The sequence below is a fragment of the Arachis hypogaea genome, chromosome 13 (genome assembly GCF_003086295.3).
Source record: "Arachis hypogaea cultivar Tifrunner chromosome 13, arahy.Tifrunner.gnm2.J5K5, whole genome shotgun sequence".
Classification (NCBI taxonomy): Eukaryota; Viridiplantae; Streptophyta; class Magnoliopsida; order Fabales; family Fabaceae; genus Arachis; species Arachis hypogaea.
Window position 1 is genome coordinate 765,634 of NC_092048.1, and position 23,440 is coordinate 789,073.

The following is a 23,440-nucleotide window of genomic DNA, read 5'->3' on the forward strand; positions in this document are numbered from 1 at the left end:
AGAGTCTATTACTAACTAAATTAATTATATTTTAATTTGCTAACGAGTTATAACTCAAATGTCATAATTTCTTTGTCATTATATTTTAATGTCATCTAAATGTTGGGGGTTCGAGACTCACTTTACTGGTTGCTGCATATAAATTATTATTGGTCAATTATAAATTTAATTATTTTATTATAATGATTTCGATTGTTTTGGTAATTAATTATTTAGTTAAAAAATATTGGGGTTAATTTGGTAATTAAATTTTATATATGTAGCGTTTTTTATTTTTTATTTTTTTACTTGTTTATTTAGTATATTTGAGTTTTATTTATCTATCAATATTATTTATTTATTTAATATATTTAGTGGAAGAATGTTTTTTTTTTTCTCTATATGATAGAAGGAATGAAAAGTCAGTGTACAAGTAGTTAGAATTCAGGACATAATTAGCATCTTATTAGCGGTGAAATCAACAACACAAGAAAATTAAATCAACAAGATTTGAATCCGAGACATTGCTTAAAATGAGTTTATCTATTTATAGAGTTTATTGAATCCTAAGAAATTGGATTTGAACTAAACGGAATGATTGAAATAAAGATCTAGCACTCATTTTCCTTCTCGTCCACAAAATTTAAACTCCATATTTTTATTTTATTTAAAAAAGGAAGATACCAAACAAGAGAACTAAACAAAATGGTATTGTCATCCTTTTTAGGCTTCTTACTACTTCTTTTTCTGATTTCTCGTGTTCTTTTCTCCTTTTCCACCCTTTATTTATCAGCTTATGTGAAACCGAGACATGTGAATTGGTGAAGGAATCAAAACTAAACTGGAATTGACCCAAAAAAAATAAAAAAACAACAATTAAATCCATTTTTGCTGAAACCTTGGACTGTATGTATCGTAAAAATGAATCATTCAGTATTGAAAACAAGCGCTCAAAGACTAAACACAACAAACTGCTAGTAATATCATGGACAGTAAAGAGGGTTAAGGGTTCATTTGGATTTTAATTTTCAGTGTCCGTAAGGTTTTATTATTATGTAGGAAAAAAGTGAAACCTAAAATTAAATTTTTTTACTGATTTTTTTCCTACAATTTTTTAAAAAAAATAGAAAACGTTTACTTAAGTTAAATAGAATTTAAAATTTTAACAATATACCACCACATTACTTAAAAAATATTTTAAGAGTTTAATTTTGATATAATAATTTTTTAAATTGTCTTTGTATTATATTGTTATCTAATTATATATGGTTACATTAATTGATTAGATGATATAGCACATTTTATTTCGATATTGACTATACTACGTGTATATTAAAATCAGTCACTAAAATTAATCATCAGTATAAAATATATAGCACATCTTATTTTGATATGTTATATGTACGATTAGAATCAGCTATTAAAATTAGTCACTAGTATAAAATATATACTAAAATATAAATACACGTTGAAAATAAATTAAATCATATATATATTTATACATAAATATTTTAATGACTAATTTTTGTATACAAATAGCATTTTTGTTTCGATATTATTACTTTTTTTAAAGAGTTGTATAAGAAATCATTAAAGTCATTGGAACAGCATAATTTTTGCACTCGTAAAAAATATAATATATTATGGTTTTTTTTTATTAATTTTACTTAATTTATAAAATGAAAAATAATTGTTAATAATTTTTTTAAAAAAAATGTCCTTAATCATAATCAAATGTATGAACAAAGTTGTTTTTTTTTTATTTTATTTTTTGTGTGGACCGCACTATGCAACGTTTGAAGTGTAGCAAGGAGCCAAGGATCTAGACTTTAATATAAAATTATGAACGCAATAACAATGTTCTGAAAAATACACTAAAATCTCATGCTATCTTAATTTTAAAAAAATAAGAAAAACTATGGAACACTAGAATTATACGATATAATTCTGATTGTGTTACTAAATAATGTAAATTATGAAAAGCAAAATCAAAAGTCAAAAGCTCTAAAAGACACAACGTAACTATGCAAGCAACTGAACAAATATATTCTTTAGTCATATTCTCCGAACCTTAACAAGATGGATCGACTCACTCTAAAATCAAAACCTGAGTTAAATTATAGACTGGTCTTTGAATTTGCAATTAAATCTTAATTTTATCTCTTAATTTATAATTATGTTTTTTTTTTTTAAATTTAACGAAAGTGATTCACGGTTATTTTTAAAATATTTTTTAACGAATATTCGTGATCAAAATAATGATATATAGAAGAAAATCACGACAGATAACCAACAGTTATGTTATATAATAATTTTAAATTTTTAACTCAATTTAATTTTCATTATTGATTTATAACCCTAATCTCAACTTAAGTTCTAAAAACTATCGTTTACTATTAGAAATTACTTTCCTTCTCTTCCGTTGTTGTTACGGACGTTTGGAAAGAGTGATGATAGATTGAGACAACAATGTTGTTGGTAGCTCCAACAACTGACGCTCTTAAGAAAATTGTGGGAGAAAAAGCACTAGAAATAGTCACGAATGACTACTAAAGAGATGTGAATGTAACAATCAACTCATACCCAAATGGTCAAGAACATATGTGAATCTAGGGAGATTATGTTATAAATGTCCAAACTAAAATGTAAGTGCCTTTTGTTAATTTATGAAGTCGATCTCGTTGCTATTTTAATATGTAACATTTTTTTCCATGACCCTGTAAAGTATTTGTAGAGTGTTGATAAGAGTTGGTGTGATCTTTTTTTTTACTGACAAGAGAAAGAAAAACTAAATGGTAGAGTAAATCTTGAATTTGAAATAGAAGAATAGATACTGAAATTTTTCTGAAAAATTGAAAGTTTGAAATCTGAAGATAGAATTGTAACGATCCGCATTTTTAAAAATTTTAAATTGAAAAAGGTTTTAATTTATTTTAATAATTTGGACTCCTTATTTTTAGAAAATAACTTATTAAAAATAATTTAATTAAGTTTTTATTTAAATTTTATTTTATAAAAAAGATGATTAATGTGATTATTATAGTTTTAAATTTAAAAATAATCATTTGATTTTATTAGTATGTCAATAGATATATTTTTATATATTCCCAAAATAATTTTTGGTATCATAATTACATTTTGAATTATTTTAATCTAAAGATTTTGTAAAAATTCTTATACTATTAATATGTATTTTTGTTACAAAGTTTTTTATTTTTATACATATCTCTATTATTCAATATATATAATTTCTCATTTTCTCACCTTCACATATATATACTGACACTAATCTCACTCTCAGCCTTACCTTACCCACGCGTTGCATCTCTGAATTTTCCAAAGCACGCGTATTATCTTCCTTCTTCCAACACACATAAATCACTCTTTCCTTCAATCACTCATTCATTCATTTGATAACAAAGACAGAAGCAGAGACTGAGAGAGCTTGAGAGAGAGACACATAGAGACCGAGCAACGTAAGATGAGGGAGGAGAATGAGATGCTTTTCCACGACGTTGCATCTCACTGCCGTTGCCGAAGCTCCATCACCACCGTTAACTCCGATTAGGGCAGAGAGGAAGAAGAAGAAGAATGAAAGGGAGAGATTGATGGAGAGGAGGGTGACAGCCGTTTTTGGGTACAAGATGACAAATATAGGTTAATAAGAATTAATCTAATAACCAAAGCTGATATGAAATAAGGGATAAATAAAAAGATAGGGATTGAAATTGAAATAAAATAATAAAAAAAAAGGGTTGAAATTGAATACAAAAAGAATTACTCTATCTTCTACTAAATTTTTTTATGCAATAAAAAAAGACTTCTCAATCTAACTTATCCAAACCATAGTTTAAAAATTAAATCAAAAGGAATCACGCAGCCTTCTACCCAATTTTCTGATATAATAAGGGAGAGACTCACTCAACCTCACTTATCTACACTATGATTTCATCACCAAACCAAAAAGTATTTTGAAACTCTTTTCATCTCTCTATAGCGGCTATAATAGATTAATAGTTTTGGTTTTATGAGGTATTTATAGCATCTTATTAGATTAAAATAAAAAATTCTAAATTTATTAATATAAAGTCTAATCTAATAATTAAATAAACAAAGTTAAAATACCTGAAATTAAATTAACATTCTAATATTTAAACATATAAACTAATAACTACTAAATAATACTTAAACTCTTCATATCATATTAAAAGAGTACTCAACTCATCACGTTTCTTTTAATAAAATAAAGAGTAAAGTGAGAATTAGGTCCCTGAGGATTTCGCGTTCAGACAAGTTAGACCCTGAAGAAAAAAAAGTAACAATTAGATCCCCCAGAATATGAGACGTTGGACACAATATATCCATTCGTCAGTCCATGTAACAAAACGGAACGGAGTTGCTTTGCTGTCCCGTTACGTGAACTGATGTGTGCGTTTCTGCCACATCTGCAGTAGGACGACATCGTTTTATAAATTTTCTTCTTTTATATTTGTTTCACTTTGTTCTTAACCTTCAGTTACCCTCTGTTATTACCTATTAACCCTAAAGAGAAGCTAAGGTCAAAGAGTCTTGGCTCTGCAGTAACAAAAGTCACAATTCTTCTTCAATGTACCAGCAAGGAAGAAGACGTCATCAAAGAAACCGGTATTAGCGGAGACATCCTCGAGTCAGGTAAAAAATGGTGATGCTTTTGTCAGCTAGTGTATCCCTTTGTCAGTTACTTTTATGGTGGTCCCCTCGTTTGAAACAAATTGTTTAATCTTCTGCAAAGTATGGTGATCCCATAGTTTTCAACTTGTTTGCATGACACATTTTGCCACATTTAGAATTATTTATGCATTTTTTGTTACTTTTTGGGGGGCTTCTGTTTATTTGTATATAATTGCTGAAACTAATGATTAACAAAAAGACTAGTATCACTTTATGTCATAATTAAAAAAAGACATACATATTCCTGATTCGTTAGTTAACTGTTGTCCCAATTGATTCAAATAATAATTGTGTTTATACTTAACAGATGGAGAAATTTGCTATTCATGTATTCAACCATGAGAAAAAATTTGTGAGGAACAAACAGGGAGAGTTGAGTTACCGGGATGGTTTAGTTGAGAGGTTTCCAGAGATAGATCTGGATCTTATGAACTTCTTTGACTTGAAGGAATTGTTCAAGAGCTTGGGTTACGATGATTACAAAGCAATGATGTGGTTTGATTTGAATGCTGCTAATTTTAAAGCCGGTTTACATCCTATCTTTGGAGATTTAGAGATCAATGCTTTAAGGGAGCACAAAATACAAAACAAGGAGTGTGAGCAGTTCTATATATATTTTGAGCATCATATTCTTGGTGGTGAAGATACTATAGGGTGTGATGAAGTTGGTGATTCTCCTATTTCTGATGATGACAGTAATGATAATGGTTACGAGAGCGCTGAAGATGAGCTGTATAAGCCCCCACCTCCAGGTTTTAACCAATCAGACACTAATATTGAAGAGGAGCATGCAAGAGTGATGAAAAAAAAGAAGGTTGCAGACAGTAACCATTCTTCAAAAGGAAAGAAAGTTACTTCTCCAAAAAGAAAGAAAGTTACTAATAAAGAGATTTCTGTATTTAGCAATTCCCCTAAACCTCGAAAGAAGAAGGAATATAAGGTGAGGAGGAGTTCAAGACTGCAACATCGGGCTACAAAGCACGTGGGGAACTTTAATTCAAGTCAGCACCCAATTGAACTTGGAGATGATGGAGATGAAGAACATCATGAACATGCGAAAAATGTTGAAGAGGCTGAGGATGACCCTTTTGTTGGGTTTTTTTGGGGGGAAACACGCGCTAACAAGGAGTCAAGTGACAAGAAAGTATTTGACTATGAATCAGAGGACTTGCACACTCCTGTTGGAAGCGATGCAGAGAATGATGTTTACAGGACTGGTTTTGTTGACTTTTCAGAGGATGTTGAATTTAGAAAAGTGAAGCAAGAAATTGGTATGAAGTTTGACACTTTGGACCAGTTCAAGAGGACACTAAAGGACTGGACAGTAGCTCAGGGTAAAGAATTACAGTGGCTAAAGAATGACAAGGTGAGGTCAAGAGCCAAGTGTGCTGAGAAAAATTGTCCATTCTTAATTTTTTGCTCATAGAATTCATGTGAAAATTGTTTCCAAATCAAAACTTTTTTTCCTGAACATACATGCAATCGGAACTTTGAAAGCAATCAGGTAAATGTTAGATGGCTTACTAAGACACTTGAGAAGCGATTACGGACACAGCCAAAGTTCACACAAAAGGAAGTATTAGAACACGTAAAGCAGGATTATAACATGCAAATTCACTACAAGAGCATGCAAAGGGCACTTAAGAAGGCAAGATAGTTAGTAATTGGTAAGAAAAGTGAACAGTATGGCAAACTAAGAGATTATCTGGTTGAGATATTGAAAAGTAATCCTGGTAGCACAGCCTTGTTAGGAGTTGAGGCAATTCCACAATCTTCTCCACTATTTAATAGACTTTATATTTGTCTAGATGCATGTAAGTAAGGTTTCAAGGTAAGATGTCGCCCATTGATTGGGCTAGACTGGTATTTTCTAAAGGACTATTATAATTATTATCTGTTGTGGCTCAAGATTCAAATAACCATTTATATGTGGTGGCTTATGTTGTGGTTGCATCAGAGACCAAGAAAACATGAAAATGATTTCTGACTCTATCGCTAGAAGATTTAGGAGATGTTCAAACACACGGATGGAGCTTCATATCTGACCAACAAAAGATAAAATTTTTAGAGTATTCTTCATATGTTAGCATAGTTTGATTGTTTATTATGCTTATGGTACTGAATTGTATGTGTTTGTTATTAGGGTCTGGTTCCTGCACTTCGAGAAGTGATGCCCAATGCACATCACAAAAACTGTGTGATGCACATTTGAAAAAACTTCTTGAAGCAATACAAAAATAAGCAAACTAAAGGTGCTGTGTGGGAGTGTGCTAGATACATAACTACAGTTGAGTTCAAAGCAAGTATGGAAAAGCTAAAGAGAATAAATGAGAAAGCATAAGCCTATTTGGCTAAGTTTGAGCCTGCTGTGTGGGTCAAAGCATACTTTAGCCATTGACCTAAGGTAAATAATTTGACCAATAACATGTGTGAGGTTTGGAACTCAAGGATTGTGCATTATATGGCTAAACCAGTATTGACTATGTGTGAAGAACTCAGATGTTATATCATGAGAAAGATGACAAATTACAAGAAATTTTTGGGTGAGTACAAGGAAAAGATTGCACCAATTCAACAAAAAAAAAAAAATGAAGATGCTAAAGAAGGCTAGTGATAAGTGACAACTACAATGGATTGGTGATGATGATTGAGTCAAATATGAGGTTCAATGTGATGGGAGGAAGGTGCTAGTAAATCTGGTCCAAAGCACATGCACCTGTAATGTGTGGCAACTCACAGGTCATATCAAAACTTCCTAATCATAGAACTTTTTGGATTAGATATAGAAATAGTTTGTTAGCTGGATTAGCTGATTTGATTTGTTGTTGTTGTTTACTTGTACATGTCAAGAATGCTATGTGTGCATGCTATATCTGCAATAGCTTGGAGAAATGAGGGACCTGAAAACTATTGTTATCCATGGTTGCAATTGCAAATGACCTCATTCAATGCTACATACCAACATTGTGTTGAGCCAGTTCCAAGTGAGCAATATTGGGAGAGGACAGAAGGATCAAGACCTATTCCACCCAAGCTTAAAAGACTCGTTGGGCGTCCAAAGCTACATGCAAGAAAAAAAATATTCTATTGAGCCACTGCTAAATGCAAATAAAGTTAGGAGAAGCTTCATGGTGACTTGCATCAAGTGTAGCAAATCTAGCCATAACTTCAAGACATGCAAAAGAGCTCCAGTAATTAAGAAAGGAAAAAAAGAACAAGATTCTCGTAAAAAAATAATACATAAGAAGAGGTATAGCTGTCTCAAAATTCTTCTCAGCCAGAAAATCAAGAAACCATTGCTGAACCCAACCCACAGCCACAGGTAAGCAAAGTTAATTGTATATTCACACTATTCTTAAGGATTTAGTTGTCTGTTATTATTTTTATTAGAGATTTAAATGTCCTATTTCTAACTTGTAAGGGTTTAGAAGTCCTACTATTAAACTGATTAATCGATTATTTAGATGCTTAGTTTTAGTCTGATATTGGAGCAATTGTTTCATTCATATCTATTTAGCCAAATTCAGTCCAAACAGAAAATTCTAACCCCAATGTCATTACTCAAAATGTGAAATCAATTATAAGGCCCCTTCAACAACAACTACCCAAGAAAAAAATTCAACTCAAGTCCAGTCAAAATCTTTTGCTGCTAAGCCACTGAATCTAGTCTTATTTAAAAAAAAACAATCAATTATAAGGCCTGAATAAGCTCTCCCATAACAATTAACAAGCTTAACTGATGATATTTCTGCAGAAATCTGGCTGCAACAAGTTTAGGAACAACTTTAAGAATGTTTCACTTCATTCCTACCCCCTAGATTTAAGCCTTAGTTAAAGTCTTCAATGAATAAAACTGTAATATTTTGGATATGATCGATTAGTATTTTGGATATACTTTCTTTGGATTTAAATCATGTTTTGAATTAGGTACAATATATTGTGCAGTTGTGATAATATTGCTATGTAGATTTTCTTTTGATTTAGTAACACAGATAAGTGTTCAGTATTTTTTTGGATAAACCCTTGTAACGGGAAACAATCTTTTGGAAGCTTAGATAATATAACAACGCTCTTATGCCTATTATAGTTATTTGATTTCTTTCATTTCATCAATGTGAACATCAAATTCATTAACACCAACATCCATCATAGATTATACAATGATTCAAAAATACTTATTCATTATTGCATTCATAATAATACAATTACAAATACTACTACATTTATACATCAACTATCTAATTTGATTCACCCAAAATCGTTGCTCCACACATTCACAATAATTATAATTAAAAAACCAGCCATAAAATACACAACATTTCTAAATCTACTACCAATAATTTTGTTTGGAGTTTTCTTATTTCTACAATCCATTTTCAATCTCATAATTCTCTCTTCTAAATCATTTAATCTATCCTCCACTCCCTGCTTAGAATTTTGAACCTCCACATCTCTAGTAACATCATCCAACCATCTAAAAAACTTGCAGTATAACAAATTGTCTTATAAATGGAACTAAAAAATATACCATGAATGATAGCTATAAATTTCAATTCAATGCAATACTCAAAACTCAAATAATAAAAAAAATTCGAATTAACAATTACCCTATAATTTGGGCACTCTAAGAACAACCTATCTAAATTTTCTACTATTCCAAACTTGTATATTGTTGCATATAGATGACAGTTACACTTGGGAGTCATTTTATTATTGAAACATTTTCCATGTGTTGAGTCACCCTTATAATTTCAACCGCTACCTTCATTCCTTTTCCTTTGGCACCTCGTGCTTCTGGAGCTTCCGATGCTATTCATTCTACATTGTGCTAAGGTTTTGTTTCAGGGTGAATAATTGAAAATTCTGGAAAATTAGAGTTTGAGGCATGTTAAATTCAAACAATATAGAAGGACCAATTTGTCCTTATCATTTAGAGTAATTCCAATGTGGTATTTAACAGACACTTCAACACATTCACAATCCACGTCAGAGGCGCCGTTAGTCTTACTAATAGAAGAATGTAACATGTTCATGTTTCGTTTCTTGAAGGATCTAATTGTTACTTTTTTTTTTCTTCAGGGTCTAATTTGTCCGAATGCGAAATCCTCAGAGACCTAATTATCACTTAAGTCTAAAATAAATATTCTCTCATATACTAAATGATTTAATTATCACATTTTTTTCATCACATAACTTGAACACGTACAAATTATTTTTTTTAAATTTAAATCAATCCAATTCGATCTATATTTTTTTATGTACTCTTTTTTAGTATTAATTTAAATAGGTTGACTTTTAAAAAATTAATGTACTAATTTTTTAAATAACTAATTTTAAATAGGTAGCGTAGCAATTTTAAAATATAACTTTAAAATTTAGATTAATTTAAAAATAAAAATTAAATTGATATTATTTTAATTATAATTTTTTTATAATAATATATATATTTCGTTTATAGTTTAAACTTTGAATAAAATAATTATAAGGGTAAAGTATTAAATTGGTCCCCTACGTTTGGACATAATTTTGTTTTGGTCCTTAAGGTTTAAAGTGTCATATTTGAATTCAAAAAAGTTTCATTTAGTTTTAATGTAGTCCTACCGTAAGGTCAAAGTTAAATAATTAATGGAATGTCTTACATGACAGCAAGATATATGGAAAACAAGTACAAGCTCCATAAGTCCAAAATCAATCGTTGATGTATCAATACATTTATTTATTATTTTTCTTACAATTTAAATGAAATATTTTCTATAGAACTAAGGAGAATGATAAATAAATGTATTGACGTATCCACGGTCGATCTTGTGTTTTTGGAGTTTATACTACTGTCATGGAGGACATTTTGTTAATTATTTAACTTTGACCTTAGGACTAAATTGAAACTAAATGAAATTTTTTTAAATTTAAATAAAATACTTTAAACTTTAAAGACCAAAACAGAATTACGTCTAAATGTAAAGTATTAATTTAGTATTTTATCCTAATTATAAATATATCTCATTTGTACCGTAAATAAAAAAATTAATATGTTGTAAATTGATAAATATGTTATAAATTACTTATCTCAATAAATAAAATAAATAAATTATTTATTTATAAAAAAACTCAGTCCCATATGAATATTACGAATTTCCGATTGCGAAGCACAAAGCCCAAACCAACATTCAACGCCAGAGACCAGAGTGAGAACAGGTACGCGCTCTGCTTTTCCCTTTCTCCTATCAAACCTTCTTCCCCTCTTTCTCCCTCTCTCTCTCCCCCAAAATCTATAATCTCTAATAAAATTCACCCTGCGCCCTGCTTTACCAAATCAGCTTGGGATTTTCTTCTTTCCCTAACAATACCCTCTTAATTTTATTTCCATGCTTTTTCGCGGTTTTAATTCTCCAAATCTTTGGAATCTGATTTTGAATCTTGATACCTTGACGTAATGCCGTTTTTCATCTCTTCCTTTCTGTAACATTTTCGCATTCGGCATCAGATTCAACCTGTTCCTATATATTCTTTATCCAGGAAGCCCTTTTATTATGCCACTTCTATTTATTTGTTTGTTTTATGTTTTAACCTAGTTCTAGGGTTTTTCCTTTGATAGTTTGTGTTAACGGGAGCTGAGTGTGCTTCAATTGAGCACTTCAATTGAAGATTTCCTTCACCGATTGGGCATTTATAGGAGATTTGCTACTTCTTGTTTTCGGTATCAGGTAGGGTTGATGGCTGATCGGAGTTCGGCCGTTGCAAAGCCGGTATGGATGAAGCAAGCCGAGGAGGCCAAGCTGAAGAGCGAAGCCGAGAAAGCCGCGGCAGCTAAAGCTGCTTTCGAAGCGACCTTCAAGGATTTGGAGAAGAGTCGCGAGAAGGGCACTGTTCAATCTGACAGTGAATCCGAGGAATACGAGGATTTGGCCAATAAGCCTATTGGACCTGTGGATCCTTCCAAGTGCACGGCGGCGGGTACTGGCATTGCCGGCGGAACAGCCTGTGCTCCTTCTTCGTTCACAGTGGTCACCAAGGATTCAGATGAGAGGAAGGTTTCAGGTGGGGGTGCACAAGTCAAGGTGAGGGTGACGCCAGGTTTGGGCGTTGGAGGGTCTGATCAAGAAGGGATTGTGAAGGATATGGGTGATGGAACGTATAACGTCACTTATGTGGTGCCCAAGAGAGGGAATTACATGGTCAGTGTTGAATGTAATGGCAAGGCAATCATGGGTAGTCCATTCCCTGTGTTTTTCAGTGCAGGTATTCACCATTACTCTGCCGCAAAATTCTCTGCATTATTTAGATATATATGATGCCATGTGTGGTTTTGAATTTCTCCTGAAGTCCTAGTTAACGGTTCTGATCACAGTTCTAACATATAGGTATTGTAAAATTTAAAATTTTGGTTACAATTGGATAGTGTCATAATACAGTAAATGTCACCAAATATAATTGGTACCACTTGAGTATCATTTGTATTTTCATAAATCGAACAGCGGTGGTATTTTTGTATTATTAAAAACAGCATGGCAGTGATATTGTTGGATCTTAACATATTTAAATTTGATGAGAGAAACTACAAGGAAAATAAAATTTCAAAACTAAATCAGAGCCAAAAAGGACGGAAAAGATTACACCTATTTAAGTTCTCTATCTCACTTTATCCTTCTTCTTTCCCCCCATTAATGGAACATAATAAGTTTACTTTCCTTCTTGGTTGGGCTATTCAGAAAGAGACAGAGTTGAACTTGTTAATTTTCAATTTTCAATGCTTTGACAGTTTGGTTTGTTATATTGCAGGAAATAGTAGTGGAGGGCTGCTCGGTTTAGCTCCGGCATCTTCTTTTCCAAATCTTGTTAATCAAACTATGCCAAACATGCCGAACTACTCTGGGTCCGTTTCAGGGGCATTCCCAGGATTACTGGGAATGATTCCAGGGATTGTTGCTGGAGCTTCTGGGGGTGCTATTTTACCTGGAATTGGGGCCTCACTAGGGGAAGTTTGCCGTGATTATCTTAATGGGCGATGTATAAAAGTCGATTGTAAGTTGAATCACCCACCTCATAATTTGCTAATGACTGCATTAGCTGCAACGACCTCAATGGGAACACTTAGCCAAGCTCCTATGGCTCCGTCTGCTGCTGCAATGGCTGCTGCACAGGCAATAGTCGCTGCCCAAGCACTTCAAGCCCATGCAGCTCAGGTGCAAGCTCAGTCAGTAAAAGATTCCACTGGTATGTTGTGGCGTGTTAATTTTGTTTGTTGCTGTGTTTGGTATTACAGAGCTCTTATACAAGAAGTGCTCTCTGTTGGTGACTTTTTGTCATGTTTGGTAGTTACCTTTTTTTTGTTCTTCTTGTTTTCCGTTTAAGTATTTCTTGCTGTATTCTTATCATCTATGGTAACTTAATCAGGCTCACCTGAAAAAGCTGGTAAGGATGATGCATTGAAGAAAACTCTCCAAGTTAGCAATCTGAGTCCACTTCTCACTGTTGAACAACTAAAACAACTCTTTGGCTTCTGTGGCACAGTTGTTGAATGCACAATTGCTGATTCAAAGCATTTTGCTTATATAGAATATTCAAAACCTGAAGAGGCAACTGCTGCTCTGGCGTTAAATAACATAGATGTTGGTGGCCGGCCTTTGAATGTTGAGATGGCAAAATCTCTTCCGCAAAAACCATCTGTTGTGAATTCTTCCCTTGCTTCGTCATCTCTTCCTTTGATGATGCAGCAAGCTGTGGCAATGCAGCAGATGCAATTCCAGCAAGCTCTGATTATGCAACAAACCATGACTGCACAGCAGGCTGCCAATAAAGCCGCCACCATGAAGTCTGCAACAGAGTTAGCGGCAGCCCGAGCTGCTGAAATAAGTAAGAAACTGAAAGCCGATGGACCTGAAATTGAAGAGAAAGAAACAAAACAGAAATCCAGGTCTGTTTACTTTGTCAATTTTTCCTAGTGTTATTGTTCTACTGGTGCATCTTGACTATTCATTTTCAATGTTTTTATTGTTGCAACTTGCAACTAATTCATTTTAGGGTGCCCTACATAAGTATCATGAACCCATTAGAATAATGCATGAAATAGATTTATAAGTTTGGTAAAGGTGCCTAAGGTTTTTGTCATTTTGATGTTTTAGGGGGGAAAAAATCATAATCTTGTCCCCATTTCAAAAGTTCCCATTCGTTGGTATATGTTTTACTATACTTAATAGTTTTGGGTTTAGTGTGAGTGCAATGCATCCTTTGCTTTTTTATCTTTATATATATATATATATATATATTACACAATTGCCTTTGTATTATAGAAGCTTGCAGTTTTATGTGCGATAGCTGTGAGGTTGAGTAGCATATCTCTTTATTGTGAATATGCATTCTCATCAATCTTAAGGGTTCCCCCCACAATGTGTGCAATTATTGTGCATAGTGTTTTAAAATTGTTGCATGTTGATCTGTCTTTAAAATATATGGCTGAATGGTTGTGGAACAAGGAAAGTTTAGATTGTGGTGACAAAATCTTGTTTTTATATTTTTTTTTTTTTTGTCCTTCATTTTCATGTGCTAACAAAGGTCTTTAATTCATTAATTCAATTTCAATTTTCAGGTCTCCTTCTCCTCCTCGTGCAAGATCTCGATCAAAGTCAAGATCTCCTGTTAGTTATCGAAGAAGGAGGAGGTCTCGTTCCTACTCTCCTGCTCGCTACAATAGGGGTCGTCGGTCCAGATCACCAGTCAGGTCCCATCATTATTCAAGCTATGAAAGGGATCGAAGGTCCTATAGAGACATCAGAGAACACAGTGATAGAAGCAGAAGACGGGATTCAGATAGATACCTTGATCGGCATTCATCTGCTTCAAGAAGGAATAGGAGTAGGAGCGTGAGCCCTCATTCAAGGAAATCACATCGAACTGAATCTGTTTCTCCAAAACGTCACAGAGAAAGTTCACCTCATAGAGGAAGGAAAGAATCACGTGCTGATTCTGGATCCCCAAGTCATCGCAGAGGTAGTAAGTCATCTCCCAAGATTGATGAAATCAAACAAGAGAGCAAAAGACGCTCAAGATCAGTTTCTTCAGATGATAATAGGCTTCAATCCAGCAAAAATGAAGAAGTCCTGCATGGAAAATCTAAAAATAGAGAGAGAAGACGGTCCAGGTCAGTATCTGTCGAGGAGAAGCCTTATAGGAGCCGCCGATCATCCCCAAGAAGAGTGGATGAAAGTAGATCCAGGCATAATAAACGGTCAAGATCGAAATCTGTGGATGATAAGCAGCGCTTGCCTGAGAAATCAGATGAAAGCAAGCATAGAAGGTCAAGGCCTAGTGATAAAAGGCGTTCCAGATCAAGATCAACAGAAAGTAAGAATGAAATTGATGAAAGAGAGGATGAAAAAAAGATCAAAACTGATAGGTCAAAGCATCATCACACTAAAAGAAACAGGTCAAGATCTGTTGAAGGGAAGCATCGCACTAAAGATAAGTCAGGTGATAGTAAAGATAAAAAATCAAAGCATCGCAATAGAAGACGTTCCAGGTCAATATCATTAGAGGTTGAGCATAACAATGGAGGCAGCTCATCACATAAAGAATTGGATGAAAGCAATTTTGAACAGAGAAAACTTAGGTCTAAGTCCCCTGAAGGAAAGCGTCACACTGGTGATAAATATGGAAGCAGATATGAAAGATCAGAGCATCAAGAGAAATCCCTATCTAAATCAAAATCAGGAAATCACAACCCAGTTGAATGTGATGGTAATGGGCTCTCCCCACAAGTTATGGAGGAGTACGAATCTAAGGGAATAACACAAACTGATTCTGGATTTATGGAAGGTAAACATCATTTGAATGATGGAGAAAATGCTACTAGCAATATAAATTCAAAAGTTCATGAAGATGCTGTGCAGGAACCAACTATAAATTTAAAGATGGCAAAGGCAAATGATAGTGGGAATTGGGTTTCACCAAACAAAAGCTGCAAGTCAGAAGGGTCAAGTGAAAATGCTGGAGCTGATTATAACCAAGGTATGCTAAATCCTATTGTCAACCTTTGATGTTAATTATTGATTATTTTAGGTTATGTATGGCAAAACATGAGAATCCTCTTTAATGCAGACCGTATGTGTGGTGAAGAAGCAAGAAGTGGAAGATATTAAGCACTCTCTATTTGGTATTGATTTAAAATACTGAACTAAATTGAATTCTGCACACTTAAATAATTATTAAAGCTTAATTACTTTCTGTGGATTACAGGAGTGGGAATATAAATGATTTCAAAGATTCAACCTGGCTTTTGACTATGCTAATGGACATTATTGTGACATAGATCTTTGTCATTTCATCCGGAACCAAAAGTGGCACCTACTTATCAGAGAAGCCATGTTACACAAGGCTGATTTGGTTTCATAATGCTGTCATATATTGTTTCACTACAAGAGCATTGCAGGAATCATGGTTGAAGATTTTTTCACCCGCCAATGATTATGGCGCATATTCTAATTAAGGATTCTCATTAAGTTTACTGAACTAATTCCTTCCAAGGAATAGACAGTTTCTTCTTAGTAGAAATCAGAATTCTCAGGATGCTTCGCTATTTGATTTGGTTCCCAGAATATTATGTGTTAGCTGATGAACAAATTCAATTGATTATTTCCTTTTTTCAGGTTGGGTTGGAACAAAGATCAGATATAGAATCTGAGCTGTGATGTGGTTTAAGGTTTCAAGAAGTGTCGTGAATTTGTCATGATCAGCCACGCAGCGCTTATATATCATGCTTCTTTTACTGCTTGATTGATGTATGTTGGAATGTTATCTTAATTATACAGTTCTTTTTTATGAAACTTAATTTGAAGTTTAGATGAAATCTGAACTCTTTTTTTCAGTCCTCCAGATATCATGTTAGCCAGTAGGGAGAGCCCCTTTTAATCAATGTCCTGATTTTATGCTTCTAAAAACTTAGGGATAATGGTATTTTTAATCTTATGTGTTAAACTACCAACAGTTGTTTGCTATATATCTGTAGGTTCTAGACCCTTTGGGGAATTTTCTTAGTATGATAAAGTTTAGTTGCGCACATCAATCTTTGATGTTGGCAATCATAGGTTCACTTTCTTTTACTCATTTTATGGTGTGGGCATTTTATATCCAAATAAATGCAGGTTATTCACGTTGAAATCTGTTCGAGCTTTGAGATAAAGTTTTGCTGGGTTGGTTTCTCTTGTGTAAAATGAAGGTATGAGGTCAGATTCTGATGCTCTATGGTTCAGAGCACCGCTGTTTTTCTTCTATTAAAATGTGAGAGTAATGGGAGTTGCTTAGGTTTGCATTATGTATGAGTATGTTTGTTCTCAGTACCATTTGCCAATATTTTTTCTAATTGCTACCATCATTTGGTGTCTTATATTGCCCTACATTTTTGTTTTTCTTTTCTTTTTTTTTTTCCCTTCCATTTTTTCTCTTTCTTTTTTTCTTTTTTTTTTTTTCTTCCAAGAAATTATTATGGTTAGGTAAAGCTTCTATTTAAGGTCAAGTGAACCTGGATGTTGCTGCAATGAGTTACTTCATGTTGCATTTGAGCAAATTGGGCAGAGTTACAGTTTTTACTTAAGTAAATGCTGAAAAGCAAATGTTGATTTGAACAGGTAATTCTCCATGAAACTGCTGGGTTGGTACACTATCTGTAGGATCTTCATTAACATTTGTATTTATAGGGTATCTGTTAATTATGTCAGCCTTGTTTGTGCTGCTGCTTATTATTTTTTGAGTAAATGGTCAAATTCGTCCCTGAAAGATCACCCGTTCTCCAAATTGGTCTCCGAAAGAATTTTTTAATCAAATTCGATCGTGAAAGATTTTAAGTTAGTCACATTAGTCTTTTCGTCACTCATCTGCATTTGTATGGTTCGAAACAATTCGTTGTCCGTCTGCATTTTGGAGAATGGGTGATCTTTCAGACACGAATTTGACCATTTATTCTATTATGTTCCCTCTTAAAATATTTTCATATTGCACTCCTGGTAATCTGCAGTTTGACTACTTTTAGTGTTAATACATTGTTTATTTTTTTTTATATTAAGTCACATAACACGAATTGTGTCTTTTGAATATGAATTCGTTGCTGAGGGATGCTGGAGAACTTTGGTTTTTTTCTTTTCTATTTGACACAACACATGGGATTGTTCTGTTGTTGATTGTAAATGCCTTCTGAAGGTTTTTCCTTTCTTTTCCTTTGTTTTATTTTTTTTTGGGGCAATCTTTTTTCCCTCTCTCGTTTTCACTTTTTCTGGATAGGGTAAGCTGTGGATATGATGATCTTATGAGCAGTTGCAGCCTCTTCCTCCAGATTATTATTCGAAGTTCTTGGAAGTTGTGTGCTTTTAGATTTCTATTTCGTTGTGGGTAGAATATTTGAATAGAATCGTTATCTCTATGCATCAAGTGCTCGACTCACTAATGTTTCCCCGTCAATTTGTCTTGTTGGCATTTATGGGATTTACCAGTCTGTTTTTCTCCCCTAGTCTGAATAGTTCACTAAGAAATAGGAAACACAGTAAAGTATACTTGCCTGATATTTGACGTGTTCAATCATGATTAAGAATGTCAATAGGTGTGTTGATCCTCGACAGTTGGTCGGTGACATTTTCGGGGCCATAAGTTTTTCTAGTTTTTCCCCGTGTTTTACCTGCTGCTTGTCGCCTGAACCGTAGTGTCATGCAGAATTAAAAAGCATGCCCTTCGGGATTTGCTTCTAACGACTAAAAGATACACTTTTTATATCGATGTGGCTTTAATAGCATTGACGTGGTCGTGTTATCTTATGCTGTATCGCGAAAACCATCAGCATTGGGTTTGGTTTGAAAACAAATTATATCGATAATTTTCCCACAACAGATTGTCGGTGTTGGGCATATTATTTAGTAGGAAGTTGCTAGAGTAATTGCTTACACACCCTCGTATCCGCCCCACTCGTTTGCTTCGATTCGGTTCCTCGGTATTAATAGCATGGTGGAAACTCTCGTGCAGTTGACTTCACGAGAGTTGATTTCAATTATCAACTTTACGTGAAGTCGACTGTACCTGAGTTTCCACCTAAGAGCATGCATATCGTTTTTTCGTTGGTAGTACGTTCATATCTTTTCAAATCAGGTTAAATTGCAGGAAACATAAAAGTTGGTTTAACAAGATTTCCTTGCGTAATTGGTTTTCATTCATGAAATTATAAAGTCAACGTTTCATTTCTAGTGTCATTCTTTATTAGTTTATATCTCTATCTACAACCGTCCCTATAATAGTTGAAGTTATCTTCTAGATACAGTAGTTTAAAGCCAGCGAGTATGTTTGTCATTAGTTCATTACAAAGCGGACAATCTTATCAAAATAAAACTAGTAAATATTTTTACTGATTGGTTCACGAATGCCGTGGATAGTGTTAATGGAACAACGTACTTAACTAGGAACGTTGAATAGTCCTAATGTTACATCGCCGAAGCTCTATCGGTAAAGCGGTGAAGAAATGAATAAATTTGATGTATTTCAAACGCACATGGATTGATATACGTATGGGTTGTTTATTCCCAGTTGACTATTAGGCTGCTTGCGCTACAGAATAGGCTAGATAAATAATGGTAATTTGTGCAAGGATTCAAGTTAATTTCACTAAGCCCATGTGAACAACAATAATATACGTTCTAGAAAAGTTATGCAATTCCGATTAGGTGTGCCCAACGTAGAAAATTTGGCGTTCCGTTTAGAACCTTCTTTTAACATTGGTACTAGATACAAAATGCGCTTAGTAATACTGATATCAATATATCATCATCATAATTGAATCCAGCGTAAAGGTGAGCCATTAGACATTCACCGACTTCTTACTGATATTTCAGACACCTCTAAATATTTATTTAAATTTAATTTTCGTATAATATAAATCATCATAAGGACAGAAGGTTCGGCTTTTATAATCATTATCTCCATAGCCAGACAAATAATAATATCATGATTCTTTAATAGTATAAAATATTTATACGGATATATTTTAAAATGAATCTTATTTATTGGAAGAAGAACATTTCACAATGTAGAACATTTGACTTTGTTGTAATCTTTACAATAAGGCGGGAAAAATATGATGGATAATAATATATTAAAATTAATCTTATTATTTTATCAAAGATGTTATGTGTAGTCACTAGATCTATCATTATAAATATATATATATATATATATATATATATATATATATATATATATATATATATATATATTATTTGAATTATTTTTAATATATATTTTATATTTTATATTTATTTTATATAAATAATTTATTTTTAATGTATATCTAATATGATTATTGTTTTAAGAGTTGGTGCCAATATATTTATAGTAGAGTCAATAACTATTTTTTTAGAGTAGTTTTACTTTTTTTGGTGGATGACCGTTCTTTTTATCTTAAAAATTTGTTAGAATCTATTTTTAAGCAGAGATAGAGATAGTAGAAGAGATTTGCATAAACAATTACTTACTTGGATAAGTAAAACTGAATCTTTTTGTCGTAACCGATCTTTAGAGGATCGGATAAGTGGAGATTTTTGGTGAGCCTTTATACTTAATGGATTTGACTTTATTTTATATCAGAATATGAAGAATAGTTATATATTATAACAACATAAATATTGCTTTTGCAATAATTATATCACCTATGTTCACCAGATATTCCAACCACACAAGTCTCCTCATAAATGATATAGTTCACCTACTAAAAGAAAATTACAAAACATGTCAATCAACACCTAACTTAGACCCTTAAACAAACTTAAGGTTCAGATCAAATACAAAGAAGAAAACTTGCAGTTGGATTCTATTTTTTTTTTTAAATGAATAAAGAATATCACTTTGCTTTAACTCTATATAAGTCAATTTTATTCAACTCAAAATTCAGTTAAAGTCCCAGGCAGCCAGGCTCCCATAGTCTTCAAATAAATAGTAACAACAAATTATATTAAAGTAAATTATTTTTTTCTTTAAAAAAAAGAAAAAGAAAAAGAAAAAGAAAAAAGAAAAAAGAAAAGGCAAGACCATAGAAGATATAACACGTGGTTAGAGGCCTGAGAGTTGTGACATGAGCATCCACTCCAAAACACAAACGGAAACAGAAACATAACCACTGAACTTCTTCTTCTATTTTATTCAATCATTCATCTAAACACACAAACATAGAAAGATGCGGTTCTATCCAGGCTTAACCATCACACCCACCGATCACCGCTTCTGCGTCCCAACCGCCACAAATCCCGTCTCTCTAAGGCCCATTATCGGCCCAATCAAATGCCCAAACCGAGTCACCTTCTCCTTCAAGAAGCCCAGGGCCACCCTTAACGGCGCTGCTGCCACCGAGGATAAGCCAGCGATGGCGGTTGCGGAGCTGAGCTTCTACGAGCTTCTAGGGATTTCGGAATCGGGGTCGCTGATGGAGATAAAGCAAGCGTACAAGCAACTCGCAAGAAAGTACCACCCGGATGTGTCTCCACCGGGTCGGCTCGAAGAGTACACGAAACGGTTCATTCGGGTCCAAGAGGCTTACGAAACCCTCTCGGATCCCACTAGGAGAGCCATGTATGATAACGACATGGCTAGGGGAGTTCACTTCGCCTTCAATGCTCGTAGAAGTTACCACCACCGTGATCAGGTTTTCCCCCTTTTTCTTCTGCTGAAATTTGATATTCGTTGTGGATTTTGATTATTTTTTTATTTTTTGTTATCATTTGTGTATAATTAGAAGCAAGTTTAGTTATCTGAAATGCTTGGATTGGTTTATTCTGTTTTCAGGATAGGGTTTTTAGCGAATAGTTCATGTAAAGCTTAGTTCTTGTATATTCCGTGCTCATCATGTTGATTCCTTTAGTTGGTTGGACATGAAAATTAGGGCTTGACTTTGCGTTTGAATCTGTGAATTTGTTTCCCTGCTGATTTATCCTTGTTAGCAATTTTGCTGTTTCTGATTCTGTTGGTATTTATTTTTTGGCTAGTTGGTTCCTCCTCCAACTCTGTGCCCATGAGGCCATGATTGATTTTTCCCCATTTTTTTAAATTTAATTTTGATGAATGTAACCAGCTCCTTCGTTGACTTTTTTTTTTCGTTTGAATAGGTTCATATTGATTTTATTCTGGCTGTTGTCTTCTTTTTTCTGGAATAATTTTGAATGTGTCAACTTCAACACCATTTCATCATCTCAAAGACTTGATACATGTATTATTAAATTCAATGCATATATATGACTCTTGAGCACACTTTGAGTCAGTTGAACCTAATTTTATACCATGGTGATGGGTAATTGTAGGTCCTACCAACATGCTTCATGCCTTCTAAACATATGGATTATGGAAGAAGTAGAACCTTTTCATATATTGTATTTGCTTTGTTAATTGGTCCTTGTCCATCTCAATCCGAATTGTTTTAAGACAACAATCCTTAGTGTGTTTTCTTTTTGTAATTTTTTATTTTTTTCTAATAATCCAAAGCGATTTGATTTGTACCCAGGTGGTTGAACATAAGAGCGAGTGGAAATCTCGTTGGCAATCACAACTTTCTGAGCTGAAAAGAAGAAGTAGGAGCAAGAGCAAGGATGAAGGGAAGAACATGTCATGGGCAGCAAGAATGCGCCAACAAAGAAATGAATCATCAGATGAATCATGACTAGGATTTCCATTATTGTTCTCGAATCTGTGTATATGTATATATCTATATCATTTCCACGTTAGTTTAGATCAGATATATAGTATTACTTTCGGTTCACAACATGTAGTTATGACTTTTATGGTATGTTCATAAATTAATGTATCTAATACCATAAACAAACTTTACCCTGATACATTAATTTATAAATGTACCAAAAAAGCTGAAATAACAGTTATTGTGTGCCAGAGTGGTCTGGTGGCTGCATTCACTATGCTAACAAAGTAACAAACCATTATAGTTTGCCATTGCCACCCAAGAACGGGAAGAAAAAGAGAAAGAGAAAGAAAAGGAAAGTGGTGCCTCTTGGCCTTAATAATCTAATTATAGTTGATTATTCTGCGTCACACTTTGTGATAAACATGTATTCTGGTGTCATTTTCTTGGCTTAAGTGGTGTATTTTGTCTCTACTAATCATTCAACATAGTTTGTCCCAATTCCCAAGTTTCCAATCACAGAGATAAGGTGATAATAACTATGATGTCGACCCATAACAAAATTGGACACCACATAGCTCCACGCCAATTTGGATGTAGAATTCTAGCAAAGCAAGCAAGCAGGCCCACTTGTGCCTCAGTGTTTATCATAGTTGTCTCTAAATAAATCACTAATAGCCGCCACCGTTAAAAGGTACGTGGTTTTATAGCGGTATAGGAAAAAATTATATTATTTTTAGGGTGTATATTAAATATATTTAGTGTACATGTTAAAGTTACACTTATTATTAGTAAAAGTTGTCAAATTTTTTACTTTAGTAAACATACAATAAATAAATGTATTAAAAATTTAAACTTTGTATCTTTTTTATAAAAACTTTGTTAGTTAGTAATCATAACATGTGTCATTAGTTAAACCATTATTTTTATATTAACTTATTAAGTTTAAACTAATTTTTTAGTGGATATTATTAAGCTATAAAACTATATGTTTGTGTTTTGAGAGATATAATTCATGATAAATTTGTTCATTGTTTATGTTTAAGATGAAATTGATTTTTGCATAAAAGGGTATAAAGTTATCCATGTAGTATGTATGATTTT

The 23,440-nt window shown here is 33.2% G+C and overlaps 2 protein-coding genes and 1 long non-coding RNA gene across 6 annotated transcripts; all 3 read left to right on the plus strand.

The window, feature by feature from the left end:
- The first annotated feature begins 10,793 nt into the window (after positions 1 to 10,793).
- Positions 10,794 to 16,549, plus strand: LOC112736239 (uncharacterized). 4 transcript variants are annotated; one of them, XR_011869268.1, is made up of 8 exons: positions 10,802 to 10,884; positions 11,394 to 11,928; positions 12,469 to 12,903; positions 13,084 to 13,603; positions 14,276 to 15,501; positions 15,576 to 15,693; positions 15,784 to 15,838; positions 15,922 to 16,549. XR_011869268.1 is itself a non-coding variant. In XM_029291349.2 (7 exons), the coding sequence occupies exons 2-6, from the start codon at positions 11,403 to 11,405 to the stop codon at positions 15,822 to 15,824; spliced, it is 2,940 nt and encodes a 979-aa protein (XP_029147182.1). In that variant the 5' UTR covers positions 10,794 to 10,884; positions 11,394 to 11,402; the 3' UTR covers positions 15,825 to 15,838; positions 15,922 to 16,549. The 4 variants fall into 4 exon arrangements, 2 of the variants coding, with proteins under 2 accessions (XP_029147182.1, XP_072067077.1); XR_011869269.1 differs by having other exon boundaries at positions 10,808 to 10,884; positions 11,285 to 11,928; XM_029291349.2 differs by having other exon boundaries at positions 10,794 to 10,884; positions 14,276 to 15,693.
- Positions 16,550 to 17,057: 508 nt separating this feature from the next.
- On the plus strand, positions 17,058 to 18,443 carry LOC140177799 (uncharacterized). The gene is made up of 2 exons (XR_011869270.1): positions 17,058 to 17,309; positions 17,959 to 18,443. It is a non-coding gene; the product is annotated as an uncharacterized lncRNA (long non-coding RNA).
- Positions 18,444 to 20,260: 1,817 nt separating this feature from the next.
- Positions 20,261 to 22,837, plus strand: LOC112736240 (chaperone protein dnaJ 20, chloroplastic). The gene is made up of 2 exons (XM_025785610.3): positions 20,261 to 21,352; positions 22,205 to 22,837. Exons 1-2 carry the CDS (start codon positions 20,888 to 20,890, stop codon positions 22,358 to 22,360), a joined length of 621 nt encoding a protein of 206 aa, XP_025641395.1. The 5' UTR covers positions 20,261 to 20,887; the 3' UTR covers positions 22,361 to 22,837.
- Positions 22,838 to 23,440: the final 603 nt, after the last annotated feature.

What these genes read in the sequence shown, in the direction of transcription:
- LOC112736240 (XM_025785610.3), top strand. Translation starts at nt 20,888, where the DNA reads ATGCGGTTCTATCCAGGCTTAACCATCACACCCACCGATCACCGCTTC. An exon ending in GTTACCACCACCGTGATCAG is followed by an intron (nt 21,353 to 22,204) that starts GTTTTCCCCCTT and finishes ATTTGTACCCAG; the next exon opens with GTGGTTGAACATAAGAGCGA.
- LOC112736239 (XM_029291349.2), top strand. Translation starts at nt 11,403, where the DNA reads ATGGCTGATCGGAGTTCGGCCGTTGCAAAGCCGGTATGGATGAAGCAA. An exon ending in CCCTGTGTTTTTCAGTGCAG is followed by an intron (nt 11,929 to 12,468) that starts GTATTCACCATT and finishes GTTATATTGCAG; the next exon opens with GAAATAGTAGTGGAGGGCTG. An exon ending in GAAACAAAACAGAAATCCAG is followed by an intron (nt 13,604 to 14,275) that starts GTCTGTTTACTT and finishes TTCAATTTTCAG; the next exon opens with GTCTCCTTCTCCTCCTCGTG.